We start from the raw sequence: 25,543 nt of genomic DNA, 5'->3' as shown, positions 1-25,543 counted from the left end.
AAGAGTAACTAACGGCCCTGTTTGACTTTTTAAAGTTACTGCACAGCTAATTCTGCTGCTTTGAGCTCTGGCTTTTTCTTTTTTCAAAAGCTCTCCGTGTTTGTAGCAGTTTGATTACACGCTTGAGATGCAGAATTATTGCCTTGAGAGGGATGTTCGTGCTGGACGGCCTGAGTCGAAAGCTGGCCTAATCGTAACAGCGAGACAGGCAACCCTGAAATTCCAGAGGTTCCAACCTGCGCTTACAGACCTGTTTTTAAACAGAGGATTTGCTGCTGTTTTGTTGCCTTTGATGGGTGCCAAGGGGACACTGGTCTCGGCGAACCTTGGTGAAACGGAGGCTTATTTTATGGTGGTAGTGAAACTGGGGCAAGAGGCTTGCAAACAAGAAAGAGCTTTGTGTGCAGGCAAGAGAGGGGTGTGTGGTGGCCGGAGGATGAGGTGCGTAGGCAGCGGTGTCGCAGTGCTTCTGTGAGAGTGTGCAGATCAAGGATGCCTGTGTGTCATCACCGGAACAGGGCTCTCAGCCGAGCCTCGGTGGAAGGGCGAGAAGAGCGTGTGGAGGGATGTCTTGGAACTGGGCGATGGTGGTGATATTTGTGTAGATGGAGATAGTGACGTGGCTTGTATTACTGTTACAAAATTCAGAGGGGCATTTGTTTATTTTTGTATTAGCTACATTTATGTCTTCCTTTCCTTCAAGACATCACCCGATGCACACTGACTTATGGGTAAATCCCATGGAACAGAGGACGTATTGACATGGATTATGCCATGCAACATAAAGCCCCAAGTACTGTAGAGTCATTATTAGAGGCACCGACACACACACACACCATGGTCGTTTTGGCCAGACCCCCTCCCTCAGCTCATGCCTGCAATATACACTAACACAGTTTTATCTGAAAAGAGTTAGGTATTACCAAGGTACTGTAATATTCATAAAGCATTTTTGAATGAAATGCTAGGTATTTCTTCTTCATAGATAGATTTCATTATCTCCTGCAACCCTTCTTTCTGTACTGTAGGAGGGGTTTATCTGTCTTGCAACTTATTTTTCTCTGTGGAGTTCATGAGTGGCAACACAGAAAGAATGGTCACAACACATGTATACATCTGATAGGGGTGCATCCTGCATTGCTTTTGTGGTATTTGAGAGGATGCACTTCTCTCTGGCCTTCTTCCAGATCAGGGTGATATTTAAGGGAAAAAACCATGATGATGATGATCCCGGCCACCATTATGTATTGCCAGGTGCAGCATTTAACATCTGGGCCTAAAGTTTTTGGAGGCTGGGAGCTGGCACGTGTTGGCATGAGGATCCTGTGTGATTTGTGAGAACAGTGTCGTGTTTTTATTGTTTATGGCATAATGGGTGGGTGATGAGGGGCTTGTATGGTTAGCTTCTTTTGAAGGAAAACAACAACAACATACTGGTGCCCTGGGTTCAGATTACCCCTATAGCCAAAGCAAACAAACTGGCCCTCTAAGAAGGATAATGGAGTGGGAGAGATGGAATCAACTCTGATGAGAAAGAAGACATAGGATCCAAAGTCAGAACTGAGAAGTGATTGGCTACCTGCTCTTTCCAATAAAAGGCCCAACCAATTGGCAACTCCAGGGATTGCCTTGCAAAAGAAGAGATGGCTGCGTTCGAGTCAAGGAGGGAGGGGGGCTGTCCTATGTGATTAAAGCAGGATGCAGGAGGACTCTGCCACCTGTGTACATCTGATAAGAACAACTAATTGAAGATAAGAGAACTGAACCTTTGCAATCCACAGGGGCTGGTTTTGGAGACCCTTGGGCATCTGCAAGGGGTCGTCTCAAATCATAAGAGGTTAATTCTCCCCATGTTGTCTCTATGTGGGCAAAGAAAGGTTTCAGATCTGTTACGGCAGGTGGTGGGCCTTTGGAAACTGTGGAAAGCCTGGTAAATGTTCTCACTTGCTACCCCTATTCCTGGCTAAAGCAATAAAGGCAGACATGCCTACCCACATACCCCTCTTGCAGCAGCGCAGGTAGACATCAGTGCTGAATACTCTATCAAATTTTTACCAGATATCCAAGTTCCACCAACTACAACTAATCCTTGTGTCCCGTCAAGCCGAGTCTTGCTTGCGACAACCCCGTCCGTGGTTTTCCAAGTATAAAGTCATGAGAAGTGGTTTCCCATTCCGTTCTTCTGGGGATGCCCTAGGGCTGTGCAGCTTGCCCAAAGCTAGACAAGCCGGCTCTTCTCCCAGGAGGCACAGCAGGGAATCGAACTCCCAAACACCGAGCTACCCAGTCCATCCCACCAAGTAAAGCTGGGTGAAAATAAATGGACTTGCAATGAAGGAATTATTCTGACCCCACACATTTATTATGGGTACCAGGACTGATGGGCACACGTCCCTTCCTTCTGCACAAAAATCTCTTCCTGAGGTTTCTTCACTCCTTCAATATTACAGCAAGATGGGGAAGATGTCAAACAATTAGAATCGAATTCGCCAAACCTACCAGCTCAGAGACCTTTAATAGATTCAGGTCTACCTTCTGCCCAGTCCTGTACTTGCCTCCACACCAGTGTGCATACACACATGCGCATGTGCAAAAAAGGACACAGACAACCTCCTTAGCCACCAGGCTGAAAAAAAGCAGAGGTTTCTCTCTAGAAAGCTTCCTATCCATGGAGCCTGGCCAGCCCAGCCCAGTAGTTATGGGTTAAAACTAATTAACTTAATTAATTTCCATGATGCAACTGTGTGAAGAGACTAACAGCTAAATTAAAGGCAGAGATGACTACAGCTTTTTTTTTTACTACAGCTTCCATAGTCCACTGCCATGCTAGCTATGGTATTTCTAGGAGCTGTCATCCCAAAATAATCTCTTTTTTTTTCTTTGATTAAAACTGAAGCCACATTCCTCTCTAGCCTGAATAAAATGAACTTTAAAATTCTTCAGCTCGTTTTGTTTGGATTATTACAATTACAGTATTACATTAACTTACTACTGGCCTATTGATTAGGCATCCGCCTATATCATGAAGTAAAGAATCTTACATCATTATTTATGTTCCATTTTAGAAACTGTATTTGTTGACAGATTCTTTGAACTAGAATGTTTTATTAAGGCATGGAAACAACATATATTGTACACAAACGAAAATGAAGGAAACAACAACAAAAAGGAAGCCTGAATAAATATTTGATTTCTAAGGGTGTAAGTAGAGTCTGCCCTCTTGTTTTTCTGCATGAGTTATCTCACTAGAAGTGAGGCAGGTGTAGATCGGACACTCATACACATGCATAACAGACACCCCCCTCTCTCACACACATATACCTACGTACAGTATATGAGGCACAGACACACATATATGGCATGACTTCATGTATGAGAGAGAGAGAGAGATTATATATTTATATATATAAAATCAAAAAGTGTGGACTGAAAGAAAGACCAGCACATTAAGCCACAAAGACACTATTTGGGTGTCACAGCAGGCTTCCATTATTTTAATATACTTATTCTTGTGCTTTCACAGCACCTACTAAAATAATTGTTTTAATCCTTCACATAACCCCAATTCCCTCCTGCCCTTATTTTAGTGGTTTGCATTTTGAGATTGCTTTTATAATACGATATATTTCAAATATTATGTGAGCCAACCTGCAGGTCCTGCTTTTTTTGCGGGGAAGAAAGGCACTCCTAGAAAACAAACAAGTATATACAGGGTGCCATATAAATCAGGACTTCCTGGATAAGATATGGGGGTATGCCATGCTGCAATATGAGTGGCGCAGCCTGGAGGGCCAGGGCTTGGGCAAAAACGATGAGAACTTAGTGAGACGTTCACACTTCTTTGTGCGATTCCAGAAGCAAATCCCTTTCCTCCATTTTCTTGGAAGTGGGGAGTGGACAACAAGTACAGTTGAAAAAAATTCTAAACAAGATCTATACCAATCATGGTGAAGAGGAACAGTAGGTTCTCTGCTCGTCAGCAGGGCTAATCAAACTGAAAACTGAGGTCCTGCTCACAGGAAGGGGACTCCATGAATCAGAGCAGAGGAGAAAAGCAAGAAGGCTTGCTGACTACTATGTAGTTCCATTCACAGTTACCAGAGGGGACTGGGATTTAATGGAAAGGAAAAGGAGCAAGACCTTCAGCTGAGCAAGTAAGGCAGCCCCTCCTTTGCATCTGTGAGGCAACCATTTGGATCCCCAGCATCTCTAATTAAAAGGCCTCGAACCCCTGTGTCATTGCAGGGTCATCATCGCCCATGCAAAGAAATGGCACTGGGCCAGAGGATCTGGTTCAAAGTCAACGATGGAGAACCCATGTGTTTCTTAAGGTCTAGAGATGTCTAACTCCAAACTTCTCTTTTCTTTCCACAGCTTGTAGCCGTTGGGCAGTTCCGAATCTTCAAGGAGCCTCTGGGCTTTGTAAAGTTGCTAGAATGGGTGAGTCCAAGATCCCAGTTTCCTAACATGCATTGAGAGCTCCTTCATGGCTCTCTCTCTCTCTCCTCGCATCTTAATATATCTCCCAACAGCAATCTTGGAATGTAGGCCCCACTGATAGCATATATGACAACCCCAACATCTCCCAGTGGGTTTTAGGGTTCAGTGGAGACTGGAATTGGGACCGCGTCCATTCCAGAACAAGGCTGTATCAGAGGAACAGCCCCGCCTGTCATGAGGAGCCACACCTGGTGATGCTCCCACTTCTACTGACTTGTTCAGAGGTGCAGGAGCCCCGCCCTCTTTTGCCTTTTGGCCGCCCTGAGGCTGCTCTTCATCCCTGACAAAATCACACTTCTCTTTGCGCGGTGCCAAGACGTGCTAGGAGACAGGTTCCTGAGTGGTCTTGCAACCCAAGAAAAACAGGTCTGCCTAAGAAAGATGGTTCCCAAATACCTGAATGCGTAACCCTTCCCTCACGCAACACAGCCCTAACTCACCAGCAGCAAGAGGAAGGAGCTGGTGGCTCTGACATCTGGAAAGCCTCATAGGCTCTGTGCATCACCGGCGGTTGCCCCCCTCCCTTGCCCAGGCTTCCTTTTTTTTCCCCCATCAGCATTATATTATAGTGAGCATCCCTGATGTGATCCCTTGGCTTCATCTTGATCTTAAATCAGCAATGATGGCCTGGTTTAGTTACAAGCTACAAGTTACAATTCTCCAGATGGAGCTAGAAGTGTCTAGAATGGTTTCTGTGATGTGGATTCACACATCCAGCTCATTTGGGGGGGGGGGGACTTTCCTTGGGAGCCTGGGAATTGTCATGACCTGGACTTCAAGGTTTAACACTGCGCCACCAGTCTGTCATAAGATTTGCCTCCTTGGTACACCAGCCTTGATCCTGTGCTTGTAAGTCATAGTTGAACCCACAGGCAGAAAGCACACGAGGCTTCCTCAGATGATTTTTAAAAGGCCAGTTTCTTTTAAAGGCACAGAAACAGGTCAGGCTGTTTTTGTTTTTTTTTTATCAGCTGGCATAGTCACTGTGACCATAGCAACCTGGCAGGAAGTCTTGAAAAACAGAGAGATATTAACATGCACATAACTGCGATGCTAGCAGAAGGGATGGTGTTCTGAGGGGTTATAACTGTCAAAGGGGAGTCGTAACCCTAGTTCAGATAGGGAAGACACCCTGGGAAAGGACAGGCAAGAAGAACATATTAGGAACTGAGTGAAACATCAAAGCTGAGTATGTTTTCCTGGCTGAAGCAGAGGAAACAGCAATGGCATGCCACTAAGGATCAAGGATGCCAATGTATATTCCCATGTGCCAGCCTGAAGTATATTTATCATACCTCCTCATGGTGGTTGATTTCTAAATGTTTGTGTCGCTATTGGCAAGAACCTTCCACGCATCACAGTGAAGTAAATGGTGAATGTCAACAAGTCGGGGAAAAAACATTTTAAAACTCATGCAAAACAGTCAATGTTCACACCTGAATGTGATTTTGGGGGAGGGGTTATTAATATATGCAGGCAACAGCACTTAAAAATTACTTCCTTGGATTACAGTTCCTGGACCGTACCACCCCCACCCCCAGGTATTTCCAAATTCTGGTTTTAAAATCTAGTTCAGTGTGCATCTATCTATAAACATTAGTCTTTATCGACACACACCAAAATTCATAGTTATCATGGAAAACTAGCATGCCATTCTGTGAACTCAGCCATGTCCAAACAGTTGGTGAATCCCATGGGTTATGACTTAACAGCTTTTCTTGTTCTTTTAAAAACATATACTTCCCAGAGCAGGACCAGACAATTCCCACCCTAGAAAGAGCACAAACTGTAGTAAACAACATCATCTCAACCGTACAAAAAGTTATCCTCGGAAGAAACAGTCTTACATTCTTGGATGCACTGAAAACAAAAGCTGCTCTTTCTGTTCTTTTTCAAACCACCAGGCAAATCTAGAGAAGTGAAAAGAAAAAGTAAAAAAAAAAAAAAAAAAAAGGAGGGTACTGTGGAAGGAGTGGCACAAGATCCATAGGGATGCATGTTTGTTCCTGGATAAATCCCACTAATTTCACTGAATTTTCTGTAAGAGAACTCCTGACAGATTCTCCCTCCAGTCTACTCTCTAAATATTCAGCATTTATTATATTTCAACCCCACCTTTCCTGCAAGAAACTAAACAATGATAGGCTATGTGGTGGTCCACTTCCACTGTAATGCTATACCAGTGACAACCCTTTCCACAGCTGATGTGAAGCTATGGCTCCCCAGTCTGATGCAGTAACCTAGCAACGGGAATGTATAGCTCTTCAGATGTGGTACTTTTATTCCCATTCCAGTGTAGCCGATGGTGCTTGATGATGGGATGAGGTCCAACAATATCTGGAAAGCCATGTACTTGTCCTTCCAACTCTAACCTCTGTACCACAATGATTCTCATCATATGCCAAGGGTGGCCTGTTAAGCTGGATGCTTGTTGGGAGCCCCAAGTACAGACAAAGTATAATTAATCTGAAAGTGAATGCTTCCTTCCACCAAATTTAACAATGCTAGGAGCAGCATGGACATTTTGATGCTTAAAAGGGAGAACTTCCCCTTGTTAAAAGAAGGCACAATCCGTGAGAAAGCCCCCCCCCCAATTTCAATGACATAAAGAGATGCTATAGGAAGGCATAATAATAAGGCCAACTTGCATAGGAAAATCTCCTGATGGATTCTCTCTGTCTCTTGGCTGCACCCAGATTCCACAGTGTGGGGCTCTGTTAAGGCAGCAGGTCAGACGGTGACTGCTCTGGTTCAGCTTCCTGGGTGCTTTGTTGTGCTAGTGAGACCTTGAAGCAGTGCAAAAGATGAAACATCCAGCCTGGTCAGGCTGCTTTGCCCTTCACAGAATCAGGCCTTGGGCATCTCGTTGAACAGCCTTCCCTGATTAGGTGCTCTTCAGCTGTCAGACTACAACTCCCACAGCTCCTGTTGGTGGCTCTGGGATTGTGGGAATTGTAGTATAACACAATGGGGAGATGCCCAGTTGGTGGCAGCTTATTACAGAAAAGGGGGGGGGAGAAGTTGAGGAAGGCACTCTATATAATATACCAGAAGTCTCATTCTTGTCTGCCTCATTAGCAGAACTAATGAGTGGTATAGATTTGGCATTAAAATCAAATGTTAAAAAAATGTAAACAAATGGTTAATGCCTAAAACCTAAACAGAATCAAGATCTCAAAACCAATAATCCGAGGCTGGAACCTTTCTTTCTTTTTTTTCTGATGCAACAAAAGGTGTTCAGATCACTTCCCTGGATTAGTGTGGAGCAACTGTAGTGTAGCAACCTCTCATTGCAGACCTGAAGCAGGAAAGTTTGCAATATTTTTGTTCACAAGACCTGGAGTCTTTCTAGTATTCAATGCAGCTGCAATCCATAATCTCAGTTGCTACAGATTTGACACGACAGTCAATACTACTATAGCGTGTGGTACAGACCCCAGTTATAGAAATGGAGCAGTGAGGAAGTACGAGTTACATTTCCAGCACAATGTTATGCATGGCTACTCAGGAGTAAGACCGAGGAAGCTCAGCAGGACTTACTTCTATTTGAATGCTTAGTGGCTTGTAACTTTTGTTACAACACCAATCATAATAAGGCAAACTGTCGTCGTCGTTTCGTCGTTCAGTCGTGTCCGACTCTTCGTGACCCCATGGACCAGAGCACTCCAGGCCCTCCTATCTTCCACTGCCTCCCGGAGTTGTGTCAAATTCATATTGGTTGCTTCGATGACACTGTCCAACCATCTCATCCTCTGTCGTCCCCTTCTCCTCTTGCCTTCACACTTTCCTAACCTCAAGGTCTTTTTCAAGGAGTCTTTTCATGAGATGGCCAAAGTATTGGAGCCTCAGCTTCAGGATCTGTCCTTCCAGTGAGCACTCAGGGTTGATTTCCTTTAGAATTGATAGGTTTGTTCTCCTTGCAGTCCAGGGGACTCTCAAGAGCCTCCTCCAGCACCACAATTCAAAAGCATCAATTCTTCGACGGACAGCTTTCTTTATGGTCCAACTCTCACTTCCATACGTCACTAAAGGAAAAATCATAGCTTTGACTATGCAGACTTTTGTTGGCAAGGTGATGTCTCTGCTTTTTAAGATGCTGTCAAGGTTTGTCATCGCTTTCCTCCCAAGAAGGAGGCATCTTTTAATTTCGGGGCTGCTGTCCCCATCTGTAGTGATCATGGAGCCCAAGAAAGTAAAATCTGTCACTGCCTCCATATTTTCCCCTTCTATTTGCCAGGAGGTGATGGGACCAGTGGCCATGATCTTAGTTTTTTTGATGCTGAGCTTCAGATATTTCTTCTGGCAATCTTAATTCTGGCTTGGGATTCCTCCAGTCCAGTCTTTCGCATGAAGTATTCTGCATATAAGTTAAATAAGCAGGGAGACAATATACAGCCTTGTCGTACTCCTTTCCCAATTTTGAACCAATCAGTTGTTCCATATCCAGTTCTAACTGTTGCTTCCTGTCCCACGTATAGGTTTCTCAGGAGATAGATAAGGTGGTGAGGCACTCCCATTTCTTTAAGAACTTGCCATAGTTTGCTGTGGTCCACACAGCCAAAGGCTTTTGCATAGTCAATGAAACAGAAGTAGATGTTTTTCTGGAATTCTCTGGCTTTCTCTATAATCCAGCGCATGTTAGCAATTTGGCCTCTGGTTCCTCTGCCCCTTCGGAATCCAGCTTGTACTTCTGGGAGTTCTCGGTCCACATACTGCTGAAGCCTACCTTGGAGGATTTTGAGCATAACCTTGCTAGCGTGTGAAATGAGTGCAATTGTACAGTAGTTGGAGCATTCTTTGGCACTGCCCTTCTTAGGGATTGGGATGTAAAGTGATCTTTTCCAGTCCTCTGGCCACTGTTGAGGTTTCCAAACTTGCTGGCATATTGAATGTAGCACCTTAACAGTGTCATCTTTTAAGATTTTAAATAGTTCAACTGGAATGCCATCACCTCCACTGGCCTTGTTGTTAGCCAAGCTTTCTAAGGCCTACTTGACTTCACTCTCCAGGATGTCTGGCTCAAGGTCAGCAACCACACTACTGTATCTGGGTTGTCATGGATATCCAAATCTTTCTTGTATAATTCCTCTGTTTATTCTTGCCACCTCTTCTTGATGTCTTCTGCTTCTGTTAGGTCTCTCCCATTTTTGTCCTTTATCATGTCCATCTTTGCACAAAATGTTCCTTTAATATCTCCAATTTTCCTGAACAGATCTCTGGTTTTTCCTTTTCTATTATTTTCCTTTATTTCTTTGCATTGTTCATTTAAGAAGGCCCTGTTTTCTCTCCTTGCTATTCTTTGGAAGTCTGCATTCAGTTTTCTCTAACTTTCCGTATCTCCCTTGCATTTTGTTTCCCTTCTCCTCTCTGCTATTTCTAAGGCCTCGTTGGACAGCCACTTTGCTTTCTTGCATTTCCTTTTCTTTGGGGTGGTTTTTGTTGCTGCCTCCTGTACAATGTTACAAGCCTCTATCCAAAGTTCTTCAGGCACTCTGTCCACCAAATCTAGTTCCTTAAATCTTTTCTTCACTTCCACTGTATATTCATAAGGGATGTGGTTTAGATCAGTGGTTCTTAACCTTTGTTACTCGGATGTTTTTGAACTGCAACTCCCAGAAACTCCAGCCAGCACAGTTGGTGGTGAAGGCTTCTGGGAGTTGCAGTCCAAAACTCCTGAGTAACCCAAGGTTAAGAACCAGTGGTTTAGATTATACCTGACTAGCCCAGTGGTTTTTCCTACTCTCTTCAGTTTAAGCTTGAATTTTGCTATGAGAAGCTGATGATCAGAGCCACAATCAGCTCCAGGTCTTGTTTTTGCTGAATGTATAGAGCTTCTCCATCTTTGGCTACAGAGAATATAATCAATCTGATTTCGGTATTGCCCATCTGGTGATTTCCATGTATAGAGTCTCCTCTTGTATTGTTGGAAAAGAGTGTTTGTGATGACCAGCTTGCTCTCTTGACAAAACTCTATTAGCCGTTGCCCTGCTTCATTTTGAACTCCCAGGCCAAACTTTCCTGTTGTTCCTTTTATCTCTTGACTCCCGACTTTAGCATTCCAATCCCCTATAATGAGAAGAACATCTTTCTTTGGTGTCATTTCTAGAAGGTGTTGTAAATCTTCATAAAACTGGTCAATTTCAGTCTCCTCAGCATTGGTGGTTGGAGCATAAACCTGGATTACTGTGATGTTGAAAGGTCTGCCTTGGATTCGTATTGACATCATTCTATCATTTTTGAGATTATATCCCATTACAGCATTTCCCACTCTTTTGTTGACTATGAGGGCTACTCCATTCCTTCTGCGGGATTCTTGCCCACAATAGTAGATATGATAATCATCTGAATTGAATTTGCCCATTTCTGTCCATTTTAGTTCACTGACGCCCAGGATGTCAATGTTTATTCTTGCCATCTCCTGTTTGACCACCTCCAGCTTCCCAAGGTTCATAGATTTTACATTCCAGGTTCCTATGCAGTATTTTTCTTTGCAGCATTGGACTTTCCTTTCACTTCCAGGCATGTCCACTGCTGAGCATCCTTTCGGCTTTGGCCCAACCACTTCATTAGCTGTGGAGTTACTTGTACTTGTCCTCCGCACTTCCTCAGTAACGTGTGGGACACCTTCTGACCCGAGGGGCCCATCTTCTAGCGTCATATCTTTTAGCCTTTTGTTTCTGATCATGGGGCATTCTTGACAAAGATACTGGAGTGGCTTGCCAATTCCTACTCCAGGTGGATTGCGTTTAGTCAGAACTCTCCACTAAGACCTGTCCGTCTTGGGTGTCCCATAGCTTCCCTGAGTTACTCAAGCCCCTTCGCCACGACAAGGCAGCAATCCATGAAGGGGTGGCAAACTGTAGAGAACTGCTATATACAGGCAAGACCTAATGCTAACAGTCAGTTAAATGAAGGGCACACACAGAAACAGCAGGCCACATCAAGAAAAGAAAAAAACACCTAAGTTTGTTTAATGGTTTAAAATTCCCAGACATGCCTAACTGAAGAAGAGTGAAAGGAGGGAGGGTTTCCACCCAGCATGTTTGGAAGAGTACAAGCCCTAATGCATTTTTGGAGGGGGAAAAAACCAATATGAGACCCTGTCTTATTTTCGGGGAAACACGGTATCTTTAAACTGAAAATGTGCAATGACGAATTTAGAGGCTAGTGCCCCTTCCCCAGGTGAACTGAGCAGTTTCCGTTCCCAGCTTCCTATGGCTTCCTAAAGTGTTAGCCGTCCTCCACCAGCATCGCCAATACCCCAACACTCAAACATTTTTAAGGCGTCGAGATTTTGCCAGCCGAGCAGGCGGGCCGGTCCCTGCACCAGGTCCACGAGGGTCCCTGCTTTGGTGGGGGTGGGACCCGAGAAGGCCCCCGCCCTCCAAGTGAGGGAGGCTCGCTTTCCCTCTACCGCCCGGCTCTTCTCCTGGGCTCCCTTGGGGGGGGGGTCTTTTGAGCTCCGCCACGAGCCGAGGCAGGGAAAGGGGCTGCTGACGCAGAGCAGCTCCTCGGAGGTGGCAGACGGCAAAGTGGGTCAGGCTGGGTTAATATCTGGTCCTTGCTCAGCCCCTGGAGGGAAGAGATTAAAAGAAGCTGGAGGCGGGAGGAGAGAAGCGGCTCTCCCTCCCTCCCTCCCTCCTCTTTCTACACCGAGCTCCTGCTCTGCTCTAAAAATATCCTTGATCGCACACTTCTCAGCTGATCCGTGATGACCGTGAACCAAAATCCTCCTTCCCTCGCCGCCGCCGCCGCCGCACCCGCTGGCTGGGATTAGGGCGCCGCAGCTCCACAAGGGAGCAGGCGGCAGACCCAGCTGGACAGAAACCATCTGCCGGTTTGCTCCTTGCAGTGCCCCCTGCTGGCCGAAAGAAAACCGAGGTTGCTTTTGGCTTCCTCCTTCCCGCACCCCCACCCCACCCCCCACCCTCTTCCTCCTTGATGCTGTGAATGAAACAGGACTTCAGGACGAGCATCCTGATGATGAGAAGGTAGAGACCGACCTACTTCCATGAGAGCCTCCACTTCCTGGATGTGGTTGCTTATAATTATTATTGTGGCACATATCTGGATCCATTTCCGGTCAAGGCAGCATACAAGGCATTCCATGGCAGACCAGACAGAAAGCAAGCAAGCAAGCGAGTGACCGACCCAAGGTCACAACGGAATTTCATTGCCTGATCAGGACTAGAACCTTGATATCCGGTTGCAATCCCACATGCTAATCACTGCCTCACACTAGCTTTCATTGTATTAAGTGCTGGAAAAGGAGAAGCACCTGATTTGATTAAAGCAGATGGAAGTTTCATTTTGGTTTGTTTTCACCCAAATTGACAAAATTCTTCTTATTCGGGATGGATTGGTGTTGAAATCGAAACTCTGAACAGGGGAGAAAGCAAACCTGATTGGTCCCTGCAGGCCCAGGCCCTTTGAGTATTGTTTAACTCTCATCGCTGGATTTTGAATCTCCATATATTCATCCCTATTAGTGCTGACTTAGAGCTGACACCTCTTTATTTCTGGGAGGCTTAACATGGATGTGCCAGACACCTACAGCGTGGTCCCCGCCACTCTGGGAAGAGTTGTACCTGTTGAATTCGGCTAGTGCAAAGGAGGAAGAATTTCCTTGTGGTGTGTTTTTGAAAAAACGTACCATCGCTGGAACATGTCTTTTATGTTGAAACCAGGAGCTAGTCTCCGGAATAGCGAGTCAAAGCTTTAATGCCCATAACCTTGACACGAGAGAGTTCAAATGGTTGCTGTTTTATTTAGCTAAATAAAAGGCGGACAGAAGTCCTGCCTCCAAGTATTGGCAAGAACAACCATGTCATGCAGAGGAAGACTAGGACTTCTATAACATTGGTTACACAAGGGAATGGGAAGAGAGATTGATGGAAATGGGCCGTTCATGACCTGTTAGCAGAACGGATGGGATTACAAAGGAATCCAAACTTTATCAGAGTGGGAATCACAGAAGGGCAAGAATTTTACAACAGGGTGGGTGTGGTTTCCCTGGCCACCTCTGCTATCCCAAACAGGACAGCCCAGAGTAATAGATGATGTAGTTGTAGCCCAACAACAGCTGAAGGGCCACATGTCCCCTATTCTAAAACTTAGTCCTGTATACATAAAAAAAAAACCTTCCTTCCCTCCAATGAAACAAGGATCTAGACTTTTGAGACTGAGGCAGGTCAGAGATATCTCATACATTTTTTTCACAAACCTCAGCAAACAACCACTCACTGGACTCCTTAGGATACATGGATACCTGTTAAATTTATTTATACATCTGATTTATTTGCTTGCAATGTACAGTAGGTTTGCAGCATCTGTCCCATAGCTTTTCACTCTCTCTCTTTTCTGTCTATAATAATTACAAATAGGTTCTTTCTAAAAAGAAAACTCAGATCCACAGGTTTATGTCAGAGGCAAGCTGTGTGTGACATCTTCTCCCTCAAGGTAGGCAGAAAGCAGCAGCAGGAGAGACAAAATGAGATGAGAAAAGGTTGGCAGGGAGAACGATTATACAACCTGACCGTTTTTCCAGCCCTGTTCAGAGCCCTCCCAGGAACACTTTTCATACATTAAAAACACTTGTTATGGATCACCTTTACCTGTAACCTTTGGCCCCTTTAGGTCTCTGATTCAGTACTCAGTCAATAACCATTAAAAACAAAAGCTGTAGATGTTTTTTTTTTAAAAGCAAGTGCAATATTTGACATTTTTCCTGTTGGGAAGATGAAAGGGCATAAGAAGCACATGGAAACTTCTGCCATGGAGACACCTGCCTCAGAGGCACACCAGTGACTGTGGTTTTACAAGATCATTATAAAAAGACAGTATTTTTAAAAACCTAGATTGTTTCAGAGAGACATGAGTTAAAAATTAACATTACTGAAATATGGTAAGGAAAAAGAGGATTAGAGTCCCATTTATTCATATTTAGAGTAGACTGGAGGCAGTCTGTTGTGGTGGGTAGAGCAATATACAAGAAGTCCAAATCCCTGCTCAGACATGGAAATTCACTGCGGAGGAGCACCGGTAAAAACAGACTCCTTAAACATCTCACAGACCACAGAATCCCTACTAGGGTCGCTGTAAGGTAGATGTGACTTGACAAAACATAATCTCAAAATCAGTGGGTCTACTTTAAATATGACTAAACCTGGATTCAAATATATTGCTTCCAAACCTCCTATTTAATACTTTCATAAAGTTTAAGATATTCCAAAATCTAATAAATAGATTCCAACAAACTAAGGTTTAGCTAGCCAGCCAGACAGAGAGACATTCAAATAACCTCTGTTCATAAGTATGTACATTTGTATGCAGACACTCTGCTTCCTTAGTCACAGCTTAGTTTTTGCAAATTGCTTCTGGCAACCGGCATCCCTGTTACGTGATGCAAGAAACGTATCAATTACAATTTTACAGCCTCATTTCCTTTGGACCATATTCTTGTTACTTAATAAAATAAGATGGGAGGTTTAAAGGGAGATCACATCTGAGTACAACTTTAATTTCTTCTGAAAGTTCTTTTCAGAATTGTACAACAATTGACATAGCCATGAAATATGTTTGATGTTAATGCCATTTCTTATCAGGCCAACAGCTTATAACTTGTCTAATGACATACTTTCCTAAAATCCTTGTTGGTATGGGTAATAGTCTGCGAGTACATTTTGAAATATAGGCACTCATTATGACATTTCTCCAAAGCCCAAGGAGAGAGAGAAAGAGAGGAAGTATGAATGCACACATGCATGCATGGATGGTCTGCTATACCAATCCATATCAACGAACCATTTCTAACAGGTTTTGTCTTCACCAAGAGGAGCAGGTCTTTTGTAAATTTAATGAGTCTTTATTGCCCGTTTAAGACCAAGCACGCTCCGTGTGAGGCGAAGAACCAACTCACCCAGGATCAGGAGAGTGTACCGCCCAACTCTCAAATAAAGACAGATGCGCAAGAGACAGTAGTGATAGAAAAGGAATTAAGTAAAATAGAAATAAAAGAAGAGACTGAAGGGGGTGCAAATCAGGTGGTAAAGGAAGAGGATGGGGTGGAGGCAGAAGCATGTTGGGGAAGAGAAGAGAAAGGAGAGGAAAAAGAAGAACTTGTAGAATTGATCCAAGAAGACCCTTGGACAGGAGAGTGGGCAGCATTCAAAGTGCCTCCTGAGTACGCTGAAAGGGAACGGAGACGACAGATGCATAGAAAGCCACCTTACTGGGGGGAGACTGAGGAGCGAAATCAAAGGAAGGGGTACAAAGAGGGAAGAACAGAGGAGAGAAAGGCAGAGATATACAGTGGGTCCAGAGAAATCCCCTTCAGACCCCGCCGGAGAACGATGCATGGCTCAATAAAAGGGGAACACCAGGGAAGTTCAACAAATCCACAAACTTGAAGTGGGCTGAGAACACGCCTGGGTTGATGGGTGCTAGACCCAAATGGTCCCACAAAGTTAACAGTTATTCCCTGTTGTACTGTGAAGAGATATGTACTGAGTTTTAATAATGTTAAGACTTATGATTTATTGTTAAAGTTGGATGATGATAAACAAGACTCACAAATTGATGAAGCTATGTTAAACAATAAACCGGTTTTATCAGAAGAATTGGGTGCGACGACTACTTCTTTGGATAAAGAAAAAGGAGGTAGATGACAAGCGACAAGATCACACGCTGAATGTGATCACCATAATAGTATGGTTCACAATAATAGAATTACTCTTCCTGGGAAGATTCAGATCATCCTTTCCCAACCCCCCACCCACTGCAGTTGTGAGGACTGCAACTCAAGATCGGGTGCAACAGAGAGCTGGCAGATGAGAACAGCCTCCTTCCTCATCCAGACCGCTAGGTTCTTCAGCCATTTTAGCCTTGGTTCTGTGCAATGAGAAAATCTGGAAAGTCATTGCTTAGGAAACTGATTTTTAAAAAAACTTCAACGTCGGGAATCATATTCTCAATTTCTCTCACTCTCATTTCATTTTTTTATCCACAGTTCTTCTCCATCTTTGCGTTTGCCACATGTGGCAGCTACACCGGAGAATTCTGCCTGAGCGTGGAATGCCCCAACAAGAATGAAAGTGATCTCAGCATAGAGGTGGAGTTTTCCTATCCCTTCCGGTGAGTTGGTTTTCCCCCCCTTAGCTGTGTTTTACTCAGGAGCCCAGTTTGGTCACGCTTTAAAGCGTACGGCGCCCACGGGCATTGGACGAACCTCCTAAACCCACCCCTTCCGTTTTCTCCTTAATCCCAGAAACACAACCTTTGGGAGAAGGGGAAGACTGGTGTGCCAGGGTAGCCTTTCTGCATGAGCCAGAAGCCTGGTTTGGTGAGGAAGGGGTTTGGCTCTGCTGGAGAGGCTACTTGGGTGGAACATCCTTTCCTTTCTTCAGACCGTTGAGTTTCTGTGTTTAAAAGTATGTTCGAGAGCGGTGGGATGAACACCCTTCCCTCAACACATGCTTTAAACTACAATTGAATAGAGCTTTAATTGAAGTCCACCATGAAACTAATGACTGATGGGTTAAGGGGGCAAGGTGTTCGTGCAGAAGCTGCAGTCTCGGGGCAAAGAGCGGGAAGAATCCGCCTCTCCAAGGACCAGACCATGATCTGTGCACAGAAGGTAAGAAGAGATCTTACAAGAAAACAGCAGTTAATCAGATGATGATGAAGATACTACTAGTAGTTGTTGCTGTTAGTATTGCTATAATTACTACTCCTTATTACACGTTCCCTGGCCATCTTTTCTACAGAAATCTTTGTTTGCAGTTGTCTGCACGCATCCTCTCTGTGTGCCATAATTAATAGGTGGATCAGGGCCCTGATCCTTCAGCAGCTTTTGAAAGTGTACTAGAAACAAGGTGTCGCCTTGGTTTCCTGTTGGGTGGGAGTGATGCTAATTCAGGGCGTGTGGGGGGCATGGGAGGGGCTTCTCTTCATTCAGAACATCAGTTAACTCAGCGTAAACATTGCGGTTTTTAAAAACAAATCTCTTAGTTTCATGTTTCAAAGAGACAGGAACAGATTGGCTTGCCTGGAATCATTTTTTCCCCAGATTCCGGCTAGAATGTTATAAAGCAAAAATAGGCATAGGACAGGCTGTCAGAGGTTGCGGGACCACAATCGGCCACAGCCAACATAGCCAGTGGTGAGCATGAACAGTCCAGCAACATCTCGAAGGCAGCACTTTGCCCACCTGTGTGCTACACTACCCCCAAGGACAACAAGAGATGGGCCTTGCCTTGCCTCTCAAGTCTTTATTTGAGCTATTATTCCTTTTCCCTTCGATCCATTGAAAGAAGTGAGGACAAGGATCTTCAGACCTAACTTTTCCTAGGGCTCCAATGGTCCTTGCCCTGAGACTAGCCAGAGAAGAGTGAATTAGTCTTGCTCAATTTGCATAGAAGAGCCCTGATGTAACAGATCAAGGGTTCGCCTGGTCTAGCATCCCATTCCCAACAGTGGTCAGCCGTAAACTCAGGAAAGCCCATCAGCAGGGCATGCAGATGAGGGTCCTCCTCTTCAGCGGTTGGTCTTCAAGGGCTCACTTTCTCTGAGCAGAAGGGTTCTGTTTAGCTATCAGCCAGAATCCTGGAAAATATATAAACTAGAATAACTCTAGCAGCATAAATACTAGCAGCAGATTGTTGTAAATTAAGAACTTTACATAGGCATTTATTACTGCGGGCCAAGTCATGTGACTGAGGTACGATAGGAAATGCCTATGCTGACTTCCCTATTTGCCTCTGAAATTTATGCCAGTGGGGATAACTTGCAGGATTCTGGCCACTATCTCTAACACATGTTTTTATACTATGATCTAACCTCTTCCACATATTAGTTCAAATCTTTTTTTTAACCCATCATCTCACGTAGAGGTAGGATAGGTTATCACATCAGGTGAAGGCAATGTCTATAAAAATGATCAAATATTTATATGAAGATGTACTTTTTGGTCTGTCCTGAGCCAACATCAATTTCACTGAATGATTTCCATTTCTAGTGCAATTGGAAAAGATGAAAAATCTGCCTCTTTGTGTTTCTGTATTGTTCACGAACCCCTATCCTGATTTTCCTTTAGGAATACAGAGGAAACAGGCCATTTGTGCACCCTGGGTGGGTGGGTGAGAGAGAGAGTTAGGTTGCAAAATCAAACATTTCTTGGAACAACATTTGCAGTGGCTTGATGCAGAATTGAAAACCCCAACCACCCACAGAGTACATGCAACTTCCCTGTAATCGCTGCCCCTCCCGTGTAGACCCCTCTAATACCTTTTAACGTTCTCCTCTCCTCCTAGGCTTCACCAGGTCTATTTTGATGCTCCTGCTTGTAAAGGGACAGAACAGGAGAAGGTTTTCTTGATCGGAGACTACTCCTCCTCTGCCGAATTCTTCGTCACCATTGCGGTCTTTGCCTTCCTCTACTCCCTTGGCACCATTGTCGTCTACGTCTTCATGCAGGACAAATATAGGGAGAACAACAAAGGCCCCATGATTGTGAGTGTCTGACACAACACTGTACAATTGGAGACCGATGGGACTGCACGGGGACCTATTTAAATACTGTAATAATTTTTTAAAAACCTGCAAGTGCCTTATGTAAGGTCTTCTAATTCTCCTCAACAAATCATTTAGTGACAAGAAAATGGTAAGCGGAGACACTCTGGAAGTGTGTTACTTGGGCTGTATCACGAAACAGAGCACCATCACGAGTGCCTAACATTAAGAGCAACAAATCTTTTGACACATGAAAGGGAAGAAAAGCATTTGAGTTTTCTACATCACACCCTCAAACTTGGGTGTTGTTCATGACCATAAACATTGGAAATTGATAGCCAAAGCAAAGATGGGGAAGATTTGACCGATGGGCCATGTTTGGCTCCATAGTTTGTGGGCCTTGCAGGCACAGCCTTTCTCCTCTTCAAGGGAGATTATAGGGTAATGAATGGATCCATGGCCTCAAGGCTTTCGCTCAGTCGCCTTGTTCCTCCCTTGTCTTCCCCAGACATTGAAAGTGAGAGAGGACACTCAGCTTTTACTTCCAGGCACTAGCTAAGGGTCCGATTTCAGGACTCAGCCAGTATCCCACCCCTTGGGATAACAGCCAGCCAAGACAGGATTGTGGTGGGTAGAAACCAGATCCCTCCAGGTTTTCCCACTCCTGTTCTAGATTACGTGAAATACAGTACAAAGGTTGAATGAGGCTTTGTTCACCTGTTTTTGAAAATCAACATATTGTTGGATTATAGTCCACTTGTGGCGCACCAAGTAGGAGGCAACCACCAATGACGCCTGGGGAAGGAGTCCATTAGATAAACCGGTGGTTCTCATTCTTTGGCCCTCCAGATGTTTTGGACTTCAGTACCCAGAAGTCCCAGCCAGCACAGCCAAGGGCCAGAAATTCTGGGAGTAGAAGCCCAAATTATTTGGAGAGCCAAAAACTGAGAAACAAAAGGGATAAATGAGCTGATTTTCCATCCATCTGGGACTTCAAAACCACTGGAGGCACGTTAAGCCTACCCAATGGAGTTTATGCCTGTGGTGAGATATCATATATTTTAATTCATTTGCTTATATATTTGTATACCACCTTTCGCCCTATGTAAGGAACCCGAGATGGTTTGCAACATTTGAAACAGGCACGTGAAGCATAATAAATCTATCAATAAAAAGTAATTAAACAAAGAAGAATTAAAACCTATTAAAGCATCATGAAAACAAATAACTGTTAAAATACTGTAACTGCCAACCACCATCCCATACTGTGTCTGAATTTAGATGCCAAATACCTGCTTTAAAAAGAATGGTTTTGCTTGACATTTGCTGTCAATAAACCCTTTTAAAAATTCATGTTTTAATATTTCTTAATTTCTTTTTATATCATGATTTTAATGTTCCTTTATTTAGCAATTTTAAAACTTTAATTTTAAAACTTTAATACCCAGCCACCTTGGGCCCTTTTGAGGAGAAAGCTGGAGTTAACATATTTTAAATAAATAAAAATAAAAATAAATAAATAAAATATCTGTGTATATGTTGTTTTTCAGTCTTGTTCCTTTTTAATGATTTGTGAGCCATCTTGAGTCCCACTGCTGGCAGAAAGGTGGCATAAAAATGGAATGAATAAATCCATCTTTAGGGGGCGCTATAGGATCCTACGCTTCAAGGCCAGCCCAAGACAGTTTGGTGCCTGAGGCAGAGTAGCAAATGGAGACAATTCCCCTCATGCTCTCCAAGTTAAAGTTCATCATAGTCAAAACTAGAAAGATATTTTTATATAGGGAAGGGGAAAAATCTCTGAAGAAACATTTTGCATATTTAGAGAGAAAATATAGTAGTAACAATTCAAACAACTAGCAATCTGCTAGTTTTTCATGGCACTCAAAATTTATTTATTTATTTGTTTGTTTGTTTGTTTGTTTGTTTGTTTGTTTGTTTGTTTATTTATTTATTTATTTATTTATTTATTTATTTATTTATTTATAACTAATATTCATAGCCTTCCCTATATCAAGATACCAGGGTGGGTTACAGATCTGTATAAAACAATTCAGAAACACAACCTTTAAAGCAGTTTAAAATGACTGAAAATTAAAACATTCAAGGCCATTTGATTTGGCACCAAAATGAGGCCAATATCAGTGTCAGTCAAGCCTCCAAGAGGAGAGGATTTTACAGCTGGGGTGCTACAAGTGAGAAGGCCCTTCCTCATGTCTCCACATAATGAACAGTTCTCTGTGGTGGGACATGGAGGAGGGCCTCTCCAGCAGATCTTACTGATCTGGCAGGCGTCTATAAGGAGAAGTGTGCCTTCAGATATCAAGGTACCAAGCTGGATAGGGCTTTGCAAGTCATTGTCAATAATAACTTGAACTCAAACTAGAAGCATATTGGCAGCCAGTGCAAATCCTTCAGAATCAGTGTCATGCTGGTTCTGAAAGATGTTCCTGTCCACTCTCTAGCTGCTGCATAGTGTACTTGCATCAGCAGCCATGTCATCTTCAAGGATAGCCCCAAGTAGAGTGCATTGCAGTAGTCTAACCAGGAGATTACCAGGGCATATACTATTCATCTCAGATTTCTGTCTCGTGGCAGGACAGGCCCTGCTTTTCCTCCTCTTTCTTATCTCCTGGTTCAGGTCTGAGCACAGAGTCAGTAGGTTTTCTTGAAGACCCCTCCCCCTTTAGCCTTTTAGATGTAATTAATCTTTGCCTTATCTTCGCTCCAGGATTTTGTCGTCACAGCTGTTTTTGCCTTCATGTGGCTGGTGAGCTCCAGCGCTTGGGCCAAGGGGCTTTCGGATGTCAAGGAAGCCACTGACCCAGACAGTGTGATCAAAAGCGTGACTGCGTGCAGAGAAGCAAGTGTCAAGTGCAAGGAGATACGGGAACCGGTCACCTCTGGCCTCAACACCTCTGTGGTTAGTCCTCCACCTGTACTATAAGGGGGCATTGCATGCAGGTGGTGACATGATGATATGTGTGCATTTTAAGTATACATTTGGTAATGTCTGCAATTGATCTGTCCTACCGTAGATATGCACATGTGTGTGTTTTTCATGGTATGTGTGAAGGTGTGCTCCTGCATATATCTGCTTCCTCTAGTTTTTGTGTGTTCATGCAGAATTTGAAATTACTTAGGGTTACAAATAATTCACATTTACGCAGAAGGAGGCTTACTGGGGCAAAAGAAACAAAAACGAGTTTCAACCAAGGAAAAATATGAAGTCCTACACTTAAGTGGGGGAAAAAATGAAATGTACAAATACAGTAAGTAAACCACAAGCTGAACATGAGTTAACAGTGTGACATGGCAGCAAACAAAGCCAATGCTATACCAGGCTGCATCAATAGAAAGATAATGTCCGGATCAAGGGAAGTAATAGTACTACTCTAATCTGCTATGACCAGATCTCTTCTGGAATGCTGTGCCCAGTTCTCAGCACCACAGTTGAAGAGGGATCTTGACTAGCTGGAACATATCCAGAAGAGGGTCACCCAGAGAGTAAAAGGACTGGAAATTAAGCCCTGTGGCGAATGGTTGAGGGAATTCAGCATGGTCTTAAGAAGAGAAGACTGAGAGCTGACATGATAGCTCTCTTCAAATATGTGAAGGGGCTGACCTGTGGAAGACAGAGCAGGCCTGTTTTGTCCAGCTCCAGAGGACAGGACTCAAAATCACGAGTCCAAATTACAAGAGTGGTGATTTTGACTAAACATGAGCAAGAACTTCCTGACAGAAAGAGCTCTTCAACAGTGGAACAGATTGTCTTGGGAGTTGGTGGATTCTCCTTCATCAGAGGTCACCTGTCAAGGTAGTTCTACTGGCGGATTTCTTGCTTCTGTAGGGCACTGGACTCAGTTGACCCTGAGGAATCCCTTCCAGCTCTACAGTTCTGTGATTCCCAAATAAATGCGCAGAGGACTACAGCATTAATTTGGCTTCTTGCATTAATCTTTTTAATACTTTAACTGAATAATCAGCGAAGCCAATTTTAATTGCAAGAATATCTTATCAGAGGAATGAGTGTGAAGTGGGTTATGTTTCTTGTTTGGGGCGAGGAAATTGTTACTGTATCATTGTGCAAGGAAACAAATGAGCAAAGGCCTTTCTCTCCATATGTGGCACATTTTATTCATATTCTCCTTTGTATGTTGTTTTTCCAGTTTTTAAGAATTACCAAATCACCAGTCAAATCGCCCCCCCCAGCAGCAACTTTAAAAAATGAAAAACTCCCCCCCCCCAGGCCCCAATAGCATCTTAAAGAATAAAGGGATCCCAAAGGAGTATTGGGACCTTTTGGTGATTGAGGGTTAATTGGAAACTCTTCAATTCCTTAAAAACTGGCATGGCCAATTATGTTAACAGCCATATGCAGTGTAACTTTTCTGGATTTTATCCATTGTGTTTTAATACTATAATTGATTGTGTACCTGCTTGCTAATCATATCTATGCTCCTCTAGCCAAGTTCTCTATGTTTATATCTCAATAACTGGCAAAATGCAGAAACCAAAAAAACTAAGCGTAAACATATTTAAGATATGTCCCTTTGGAATACTCTATTATCACCAGGCAGCTAACCTTGAACCTCAGCTTAGGCCTAGATGACAGGAAAACACTGCAAACTTAATGATTCCAGGAGCCAGCCACCCACCCCTCTCCAGCAGCTTTCAGCAAAGCAGAAGGGATGTACCTAAGGTTAATCTTTCTATGTACTTTGCTACTTTTACTTTTTCGTGTTTTCTGTGCTAGCTTCTCTTTCATAATGTTTTTACTTTTACTTTTTGGTGTGTTCATGGCCTCCAAATCCAAAAAAGGACTTCTTCTCAGTCCTGGGAAGACACAGCCACATTGTCGTTTGGAATTTATTGCCCATGAAGCCGTACATGGCATCTTAAGACCTGGGGGTTGGATATAGACGAGCACGCAGCAGAGTTCTGTTCATGCTGGAGGAATGGGTTGAGGAGGTGACCTTTGTGTTGCCTCCTTCTCCACATACAGAAGCTCTTCATGCCAGCAGTTCCTTCTCCTTGCAAATGACTGCAGTCATATAGAAAATACACCACCAACATGATCCCAGCTGCTTTGAAAACTCGGTTACTTTACCTGCAGATTTTTCTCCTTTTCCTCCACAAGACGAGAATGCCTCAGTTTGGGAAAACACCACACTCTTCACGTAACTAATTCTTTCTTCCCTTTGTCTTTTTCTCCCACCTCCCTCTGGAATCCAGGTCTTTGGCTTCCTGAACTTAGTGCTTTGGCTGGGGAACCTGTGGTTCGTGTTTAAAGAGACAGGCTGGAGTGCCCCCTTCATGAAGTACCCACCTCCCCAGGAGAAGCAACCAGCACCTGATACCTATGGCGATGCCTACAACCAAGCCCCAGGCTATGGACAGCAGGACTCGTATGGGCAGCAGGGTGGCTACCAGCCAGATTACAGCCAGCAAGGCTATGGTCAGCAGGGAGACTACGGCCAGCAAGGCAGCTATGTCCAAGGCGGGCCCACTTCCTTTGCAAACCAGATGTAGGCGGGTAAGTTAAGAAGATCCAGCTTGCTAAGGCTGGGGGGTGGGGTGGGGTGGATGCTGCCCTTCTCTCATCCGTACAGAGATCTGGGTATAGTCCCCATTGAACATGTTAGCTAGCATCCTTTGCAAGGGAAAATGAATTCTGCAGCCTGTACACACATTAGGCAGATCAAGCAATTACATTTATTTTGTCTTACTTGACATATTTTCACTTTTCCTAGTCATGCAGGCAGGAAAAGCAAGGCATGAACCCCCTTATCACTGGGAATCATGTTCAGTCATCCTTCCCTCTGGCTTTTGAGATTTTACCAGAACCTGACTGAATGTTTTCAGGCATATCTTAGACATCTGAGAGCAAGCTTGTAGCTGAGATTGATCCTTAGAAAGTGGAATTCTAGACACAGAACCCCCTTCTGCAGTTGCCCTGTGCTCCTATAGAATGCTGGAATACACCACCGTCATATGAACAAATGCACTGGTGTTTTAATCGGACAGTATCCAAGTGGTATGTCCAAGTAAAGACTTTGAATTAATGGAACTGGAAAAAACTGTTAAGTTAGAAAGAAGGACATTACATATACCACTAACCACAATAGCATACTAGAGGAGCATGTATAAATCAGTGTACCGTGTTTCCCCGAAAATAAGACAGGGTCCTATATTAATTTTTGCTCGAAAAAAAGCATTAGGGCTTATGGGGATGTTTTCAGGGGATGTTTTATTTTTCTCATGTACAACAATCTACATTTATTGAAATACAGTCATGTCATCTTCTTCTGGTTGCTGCACAATGGTGGAGGGCAGGGTTTCACTTAACTGGGGCTTATTTTGGGGGTAGGGCTTATATTAGGAGCTTCCTGAAAAATCATACTAGGGCTTATTTTCAGGTTAGGTCTTATTTTTGGGGAAAAAGGGTATTTGTTTGTTGGCTCTGTATAACATAAGGACTAGGTAGCAACAATAACAGCAAAAAAATAATATATTTAATTAAGGTGCTGCTAAC

The 25,543-nt window shown here is 43.7% G+C and overlaps 1 protein-coding gene across 1 annotated transcript in view; it reads left to right on the top strand.

The window, feature by feature from the left end:
* The window catches only part of SYP (synaptophysin), a 32,821-nt gene that overhangs the window by 2,656 nt on the left and 4,622 nt on the right, over nucleotides 1-25,543 (top strand). The window contains exons 2-6 of the mRNA XM_020792943.3: nucleotides 4,375-4,440; nucleotides 16,508-16,632; nucleotides 18,810-19,008; nucleotides 21,740-21,931; nucleotides 24,244-24,544. Of these exons, the coding sequence (XP_020648602.2) occupies nucleotides 4,375-4,440; nucleotides 16,508-16,632; nucleotides 18,810-19,008; nucleotides 21,740-21,931; nucleotides 24,244-24,540 (879 nt within the window). The 3' untranslated portion in view covers nucleotides 24,541-24,544. The remainder of the gene's footprint in view (nucleotides 1-4,374; nucleotides 4,441-16,507; nucleotides 16,633-18,809; nucleotides 19,009-21,739; nucleotides 21,932-24,243; nucleotides 24,545-25,543) is intronic.

The sequence above is a fragment of the Pogona vitticeps genome, chromosome 2, assembly GCF_051106095.1.
Source record: "Pogona vitticeps strain Pit_001003342236 chromosome 2, PviZW2.1, whole genome shotgun sequence".
NCBI lineage: Eukaryota > Metazoa > Chordata > Lepidosauria > Squamata > Agamidae > Pogona > Pogona vitticeps.
The sequence above is the reverse complement of the archived record's forward strand: the minus strand, read 5'-3'. Positions and strand labels throughout refer to the sequence as shown.